Source organism: Andrographis paniculata, unplaced genomic scaffold (genome assembly GCF_009805555.1).
Source record: "Andrographis paniculata isolate CXL003 unplaced genomic scaffold, ASM980555v1 Contig5END, whole genome shotgun sequence".
Taxonomy (NCBI): Eukaryota; Viridiplantae; Streptophyta; class Magnoliopsida; order Lamiales; family Acanthaceae; genus Andrographis; species Andrographis paniculata.
In genome coordinates this window covers 2745772-2754377 of record NW_026137595.1, presented here as the reverse complement: position 1 = coordinate 2754377, position 8606 = coordinate 2745772, and the positions used below count along the sequence as shown (strand labels likewise).

Sequence of the window (8606 nt, the reverse complement as noted above, 5' to 3'; positions counted from 1 at the left end):
CTCAGATTTTAGCTCGGATTGATGCCCGAAGACTAAATCTCGTTGCCCTTTTAATGGTCTCGGAAATTCCGATTTATTTCAAATAGCTTCGGAATATCCGAATCCAAATCCAAAGTTGTAGACCCAAGCGTATGAAATATGATTTTTTCTTCTTCGGAATTTTCGAAGCAATTACTAAAATTATTTTTAAAAAATTAATTGTATAATATAAAAATAAATATATAATTAGATTATACATTTATTTTTTTTTCAAATAATTTCTTCTTCGCCCGCCGCCCCGCCTCCGCTGCCTCCACCCCATTTGTGCTGCCCCCGCCGCCGGCAGAGGAAGATCAGAGGAAAAATCAACTGCCGCCAGTACCGTTGCTGCCACTGGAGAATGAAGAATAAGAAGAAGGAAGAGGGGGAGATCCGCCCGCCGCCGGAGCCGTAGAAGAAGAAGAAGAAAGAGAAGGAGGAGACTCTGCTGCCACTGCCGCCGTCGCCGGAGAAAAAGAAGAATGAGCTGCTGCTGCTTTGTTGCTCTCAACGGTCCACCGCTGCCGTCGAAGAAGAAAGAAGAATAAAGAGGAGAAGGAAAGAACGAAGAAGAAAAAAAAGGAAGGAAGAAATTAAAGGAGAAAGAAACAAAGGGAGTGCAGCAGTGGCGGTGGTACGGTAGTGTGCAATAGTTACGGAATAGCTTTGGACATTATGTATTTTTTAAAATAAATAATATTATATAAAAATTAGTCTCGAAATTTTTAAAACAATTAGAATAAAAATTATTTAATATTATTTATATTATTTTTTAGTAGTTTTGAAATTAATTTTGAAGCTTTTTCCGATGCTCATTTCTAAAATTCTAGTAGTGTTTTTAAATTTCGAGATAATTTTTCTGATACTTTTTTAATAAATTTTTATATTGGATATAAAAGAAAATTGTAAATATTAAAATTAAATGAGAATATATTTTTAACAAACAACTATAAATTGGATCAATATCTCATATATATTATATATATACATATGAATGTAATAATGAATATATTGATTAAAAAGGTATAAATTCGATGAAAAATGGAGTATATGTATCCCAAAAATTTTATACTATTTCTTTCCTAATTCAAAGTACTCTTTTTATCATTTTCGTGTGTCTACTTCAAAGTATTTTTATCCTATTTTTTAGAAAAAAATAATCATATCATACACTAGAGAACAGTTAGGGTGCTGATTTTCAAATCAGCACTCGTAATATATATAAACAGCGCACAGTTTTATTATACAAATTACTTTACACGTAAAGTCAACTGGCAATATCAAAAACCCTTATTCACTCTTACTGACTAATAAAATACTATTATTTTTTAATTTATTATAAAACCTCGAAAACCTTTGAATTTGAACTGAGAGAATTTTTTATTTTTTTTTATCTAGTCATTTTTTCTCTCTTACTGCACTGACGTAGTATATAACTTAAATTATTTTTAGGATAAATTATATAACACTCTTTTGTGTTTCAGTAAAAATGCACAAAACACCATGTGTTTTATTTATTGCGTGAAACCCATTTGTGTTAATGTAAAATTTGCACGAAACATCCATTGTTCAAAACTGATGTTCAATTCTAAATAAATACCTAAATTATGCAAGTTTTATAAAAACAAAAAATGTAAAATATCTTAAATAATTTTTTTAATAAAATAAATAAATAAATAATTGATCAATAATTTATTTTTACAATTTTTGTAAAAATCAGATAATAATTTGTTTTCAAAAACTATAGAATGAAGAATTAATTATGTATTTTTTTATTTATTTTATTCAAAAAATTATTTAACATATTTTACATTTTTTATTTATATAAAATTTGCGAAAATGAAGTGTTTCATGCAAACTTTACGTTAACACAGTAGAGTTTGATGCAACAAATAAAACAAATAGTATTTTGTATATTTTTACTAAAAACCATGTTACCTTATTTTTATTACTTATCATTATTTATTAATTTAGTTAGTTAGTTAGTTATTTATACAATGCCTTAATCCCATCAATATCATCCTTATTCAAATGCTTCCTAACTCCAGCATCAATGTACGGCCACATAACGGCATCCTTATCAGTCGAATGCCCTAACCCTAAAACATGCCCTAATTCATGCAATCCCACCGTCTCCAAATCCATCTTCCCCGCCTGCGCCGCGTCCGCCCACTGCTCGTCGCCGTCGAAGTGCAGCCGCCCGTCAGGCGGCGCAAACGCGTGCGCCACAATCCCGCCGGGGCCATCAAACGAGGCCCCATCCCCGTGCTCTCGGACCCGGAAGCTGATCTTAACGTCGGCATTGTTGTAATTAGGCGTTTGCGCAAATCTAAAACGGCACCTCGTGGCTCCATTCCTGAGTGGCGGCGCTAATGGCGGTGTACGCGTCCTGTCGGGTCCCCGCCGGGAAAGAGTACCAGAGGATTTTCTTGGTGGGCGACCACCGGGGTTGCCCGGGGAAGAAGGAGAAGTATGAAACCGCCGGGATTCGGCTTCCGGCGGCAGTGGGATTGTCGGGGACGCCGCAGCGGGGCTTCTGCAGCTGAGCTAGGGTTTTGGGGTCGAGAAATCCGGTGACTGGGAGGCTGAAGAATTTCTGGTAAGATTTGACGGCTTGTTCGAGCTCTTTGTCGAAATTGTCATTGTCTGCAAACTGAGATTTTCCGGACATGTGGCCGATGGCGTTGAGGTATTGTTTGAGTTTGGAGATTCCGGCGGCCGAGGTGCCTGGCCGGACTCCGGTTAGGGGTCGGAGAAAGTCCATGGAGGAGTCGGAGGAGATTGGGAGAAGGAAGAAGAAAATTGAAGTGATTATTGTTATTAGGAATGATCGAATGAATTTGGATTCCATGATTGGTTTTTTTGTGTGATTTGAGGTTAAGAATGGACCCTTTTTTATAGGGTTTAATTTGTAGGAATTGTGTGGAATTGATTAGTTGGATGTAGTTTAAAGGTAGTTAATTTGAGATTTTGGTTAATGGGACAAGTAATGTAGTTTGAGATTTTATTAAAGATAGGGTTTTTCCAATTTATTGATGAGATGTATGTAAAATATTAATGCAAATTAGCCCTCAATTTGTGTGTTCTTGAATTGTATTTTGATTTCTTGAAATTGTCCTTACAATTTTTATTTTTTATATTTTCCGTTTTAAATACAGAGAAAAAACTTTGTTTCTTTTAATTAATTTTATTTTTTATTATAGAGTTATAATGTTTTGACTTGCAACATAACATAATTTGCTATTATTATGGTGGTGGTAGTAAGATAACCAGCATGTTAATATTTTATATGTTTTATAAATAGATAAACATGTTTTATTAGAGTGGGCTCATCAATACAAACTCTTTCCCTCCATTTTTCGAAGCCTTTTTTTTCTCCTTTCGAAAGATGTCATCACTAGTGATATATTTTTCGACCGTATAATTTCGATTAAAAATCGAGTGAGCCCTCGTACAGACAAAGCTTGATTGACGGCATCTCTTTTTTCAACATTGTCATCTTTCTCCACGATGTGGTCTTCTTTTCTTTTCCGAACCTATCCCATCCCCATCGCCGACGACTGCTCTCCTCCCTCTTCTTGTCATTTCACCGTGTCATCCCTCCACTTGGCTGCCCATGTTCATACACACTTCTTCCTCCGCCTATTTCTTTAGTTTACTAATTTTCAATTGTAAAACTTTTAGAAAAAAATAATAAATAGATACGCAGAACTTTGAATTTACTAAGCAAATGGCATTCTCTACTAGGCATCTTCAATATGCAACCCATTGCAGCAAAAGCACAAACACGATCGTGTTAACCAAATAGAATAGTAAATTTAACACATGGCCTTGTGTTCATCAATGTTTGTAAGATTGGGGACAACCCATCTATGATGTAAATATTAAAGGTGGCGATTCTGACCGAAAAAAGTAGGCCCAAGCACGATCCGGTTTGAAACCGGGCCGTGCCGGGCTTCAAATGGTGCAGGTGAAAATTGAACTCACAACTAAATGTAAGTAAACTAAAAACTTCATCATAAGTCATATCTTATTTTTGTCATTATTTGATTAGGTAATATACATATAAAGATATTAAATTTTAAATTTTAATTTTAATAAATCGGCCGGACCAAACACATGCCGACCTGCCCAAACACAGCCTGATTCATTAGCATGAACAAAAATTTTCCGACGAATTTTCGAGATGCCTGTTTTTTTGCCACCCATATATATATAGAGAGGGTAGGGTGTGTTTGTTTTTAGAATTTTACCAAAAATCAATTATTCATCAAAAAAAATTTCACCAAAAATATCAAGAAATCAATTATCGTATCAACAATATTTATATCACTATCATATAACTATTTCAATTCAAAAATTTTACTATTCAAATCCTCGAATAAACACACCCAAGAACTAAGAAGAAGAAAAAAAAATGAATCTTTTCGATTCTGCAAATGAATCCCCCAAATGTTTGAGAAAAAAATGCATTGTACATTATATGCAATTGATGATTCTATGTAACATATGAACATGCTAAGAAAAAAAAAAAAAACCCAAGTCTACCAATGTACACTGCTTAAATCTACACATGTATATTGTCTATACACATCTACTCAAGATTTACAGTATCCATACCGGAGGATCCCCGGTGAGTTGCCGCGACGAGGGCAGCGCCGACGCTCGATCCGTCCTCGATCAATTTCAGGACAACATGGGAAGCCACTTCCTCGCCTAGGATCTGCTCGACTGCTTCGTTCAGATACTCTCGGAAAATCGCATAGTTTGCGTACAAGCCTCCCTCGACAGCCACGACAGTCCTCTGCATCTTGATATGGACTGTGCCTTTTTTTTTACGGCTTGGGAATCCGCCATAGCCGTCCCGGCCGATCTTTCTCAAGATCCCAACAATGCCGGCTGCCGCCAATCTTGCTGCCCTGCGCGTCACTACGTCGCATACCCTCACGATGACCTTCCTAGCGAAGATGGGAATGTCCGCCATCTGCAAGGCGAGAAGCAGAGTGAAATCGGGATTAGAATCTTTACAGAATTCGACGTTTAGAAGAAAGGGGAAAATGGAACGGAAGATTACAAACCTCGAGAGAATCTTTTAATACTTTGGCGACCTCGCTTAAGTCCGGGGTGTTGTCCTCGTGCATCGCAGCAATCATCGGCGTGCTGAAAATTTCACAATTCGAAACAGAGTTTTTCGCAGTTTTTTTCATACGATAAAACTTCAATTTCGTTTTCGGTTGAAGAGATTTACCTCAAGATGAATGGATCTTGTAGTTTGGGAGAGATAGGCCCGAAAATCTCCGATTCCTGCATCATCCGAAGGATTACTCTTCGCACGATATCGCCGAGATACATTCCCGATATCATTTTCTCAAAGCCCTGAAGCATGATCACGATCGTTACGACAAAAAATGCATTCGATAGATAAATGGTGGAGTTTAGGGATAGTTTAGACCGAAATTTTAGTCTCACCTGTTCGTTCGGATTAGGGGTATCGGCATCCAAGTCGAGATCGTAAGATGTTCTTGGCAAATGAGAGGACCAAAAGTTTCCCCATTCAATGTTGACAATCTAATGGTTTATGCAGAAGCCATCAAACAATGTATAGAACAGAGGAACAAGAGAATTCATTGCAGATGTGTAGTCGAAATATGCGAAACAGAATAATACCATAGCTCCCGGAGTCGAAAAAAGGCCTTGGCATTTAATTATGGCTTCGCCACGCTCCAAATAACAGGCATTAGTACCAGTTCCAAAAGTCACAGCAGCTACTGTGTCTTCGTCGTAATAGTGACCAAGAGCCAAGGTTCCGACAGAGTCATTTATCTGCTTAAACAAAAACACACATTTTATGGTCAAAACGATAATAGAAGATAACATAACACTAAAAAAAGTCGAAGAACAGGCGCAAAATCGACAATGCCATGAAACTTCCTGAATTGGATATGAATGAGTAGAAAGAATAATGGCTAACAGCAAACAGTTTCGACACTTTTCCTCTAAATAAAACAATAAAACTTTAGAGATTCTGATGAAATAGAGCGCTTACAAGAGCAGTCACTTGCATGTTCAAGCCTTTTCGAGACATAGCCTCCAGTAGGCACTCAGAAACATCTTCGCCGACCTGTAGTAGAACAGGACATTGTTAAGCCGAACATATTTTCAGGAAAATACTTAGATTGGTTAAGGGATAAAAGATAACAACTCCATGGCACTGATCCTGCTCGAAAAAGAAGGATAAAATTACGAATAAAACAGCTAACCATGTCGGGAATAGAGAATCCCTTTGTCCATTTGATCAGATCTCCCGATGATGTAGAAATTTGTTGCACAGGAAAAGAAAAGGTGAAGCCGAGTTCCATACTTTCTGCTCGAGAACCATTAGATGCACCTTCTAAGGTTCGAACAAATTTCTCAAACGATGTTGCTATAAAATCAAAAAGCTCCTGAAAGTGGAAAAAAAGAAAAAGCAAACAAACACAAAGATGAGCACCAGATTGTTCAAGTTTCGAAAGTTAATCGATACCACAAAGCATAAGGCGATAATTTATAACTTAAGCTACCTCACTTGTGCCGGTCATCAGATGTGGTGGAATAGGCATCCGTTCAACGTCGTGTTTAATCGAATCAGACTTTTGGCCGTCTAATTCAACCCTCACAATTCGAAAATTGGTGCCGCCAATATCAAGTGCATAATAAATTCCCTGTTCGTTCCTGGAGAGCACGAGATTCCCAATGTAATCATCGAAAAAAACATTATCGAATATTTATTGTTCGATTAAGAAACCTCAAGCTGAGAAAACCACAGAAATGGACGACATCCTGCATTACAATTTTGAAGGTATGTAAAGCAATCATTGTATCGAACATAAATGCTCTTAAATCATATTACATTACGAAAATACGCCGCAATATTGATCGTTTCCATATACTATCCACGCGTCACCATCATCGACCGCTAAAGCAGAGGATCATTCTACATAGATTACAATCTCAAAGCAACTCACATAAATAACAAGAAAAATTTCAGTAATCTTTACAGCAAAAACCTCCCATCATCGAAGATTCGAGCACGAAAAAAGGGGAAACGCCTCGATAACGAACATTCTCTAATTACGAAGAAGAAAGCACATAGATTCATGAATCTAATTCACCGCAATCGAAGCATAAATCGATTCGAAATAGGCCTAATTCGAGCATTCAAACAGAACAAACACTAAAGATCAACGATCAATCCAAATCAATTTCGCAAGCGGCAATCGTTTTCGACGGAAAAACTAAAGAAATCAAATGCAAAACACAGGCAACGCCATACCAGAACACGATCAAGAAATCAACTAATTAAACGCATGCAAAAGATGCGAGGGAAGTCGCAAACACACACCTACATTGTGGCGCAGACATTAACAGATCAAATGAATTCGGAAATGCATAATTCCACGAATTGAGAATCGAGATTGTTAATCTTACCCAGTCGGAAGATTTTGCACATGAGTGAGAAGCATCTTCAACTTGGAACCGCCTTCAGACGCCAATCCCGCGTTCATTTCAACCGCCACAGCGTCGACAATCTGGCGTAACCGCTCCACGCGGGTCGCGCATCGTTCCTCAAGTTCTTCTAGAACCTTCAGCGCCCTCCACCACCGCCTCCGCCGCCTGACTCTCCGCCCCACCACCACGGCCGCCGCCAGGCACGTCCCCGTCGCAATCCCCGCCGCGAAAGCTAACCCCAACTTCCCCATACACGGCCGCCGATTACTCCCCGCGTAAATGAAGATGAAATTCGATCAACCGACCTACCAATACACAGAAACATAAATACAAACTTCGCTTTTGCTGATCAAGAAAAAAGGCAGCGCTCCGATGACAGGTACCTACCAAGAACTACCGGCAAGACAAAAAGAAGGACAACCACGCAACGAGTCGGATGACCCAAAAACCGGTCGCCGGGGCTCAAAACGACGTCGCAGAACCGTTCTGGTTTTTTGGTTTTTCTCCCTCTGGAAGAAAAACAAAAACCAAAAAAAGAAAAAATCTCTCCTTTTCGCGAGTGTGGAGAAACGAAGAAGAGAGAGAACCTTTTTTAGAGAGAGAGCATTGGTGGGACTTGGGAGCGTCGTAGGAATTCCTACTGCTTTATAAGGGGATACTTTTAAATGACAATTTTACCCCAGAGGAATCCAAGAATACCTGATTCCTCCCGTTGACTCTGACCGCCTTTATATTTGGAAAAATTTCAACCCATTCTTGAAAAGACCGTTTTGCCACAAACAAACCCCAGTTATTGGTTTATCATTAAATTTTGACGTAAATAACATATTTATACCCAAAAAGGATTGTCGATATCTACCAAAATTTATTAGATATGTAAATTGAAAATCAATACATTAAGTACTTGCAAATATAATTACCAAAACGCTCAGAAAACAAATAATAAAAGCAATAATGAAATGTAAAACAAAATATATTGCACAGGGGTATTTATGTAAAAACACCACATAACACAAAAACACCATGAATCTTAGGTAAAAACTAAACAGGGGTCCATGAGGCATTCCCTAAAACGAAAGGGCTAAAATAGGAAATTCAAA

The 8606-nt window shown here is 37.9% G+C and overlaps 2 protein-coding genes across 5 annotated transcripts; both read right to left on the bottom strand.

Moving 5' to 3' along the window:
* Positions 1–344: 344 nt before the first annotated feature.
* LOC127259121 (metalloendoproteinase 1-like) lies at positions 345–2782 on the bottom strand. The gene is made up of 3 exons (XM_051286267.1): positions 2360–2782; positions 2020–2307; positions 345–539 (listed from the first exon to the last, which is right to left on the bottom strand). Exons 1-3 carry the CDS (start codon positions 2780–2782, stop codon positions 345–347), a joined length of 906 nt encoding a protein of 301 aa, XP_051142224.1.
* A 601-nt stretch (positions 2783–3383) lies between these two features.
* On the bottom strand, positions 3384–8114 carry LOC127258681 (hexokinase-3). Of its 4 annotated transcripts, none has more exons than XM_051285622.1 (11): positions 7890–8114; positions 7486–7811; positions 6579–6729; positions 6279–6461; positions 6065–6139; positions 5686–5841; positions 5488–5586; positions 5267–5394; positions 5097–5178; positions 4639–5002; positions 3384–3666 (listed from the first exon to the last, which is right to left on the bottom strand). In XM_051285622.1, the coding sequence occupies exons 2-11, from the start codon at positions 7755–7757 to the stop codon at positions 3605–3607; spliced, it is 1572 nt and encodes a 523-aa protein (XP_051141579.1). In that variant the 5' UTR covers positions 7758–7811; positions 7890–8114; the 3' UTR covers positions 3384–3604. The 4 variants fall into 4 exon arrangements, with proteins under 4 accessions (XP_051141579.1, XP_051141581.1, XP_051141578.1 ...); XM_051285624.1 differs by having other exon boundaries at positions 3385–3676; positions 7894–8114; XM_051285621.1 differs by having other exon boundaries at positions 3385–3666; positions 7894–8114.
* Between the last annotated feature and the right edge of the window lie 492 nt (positions 8115–8606).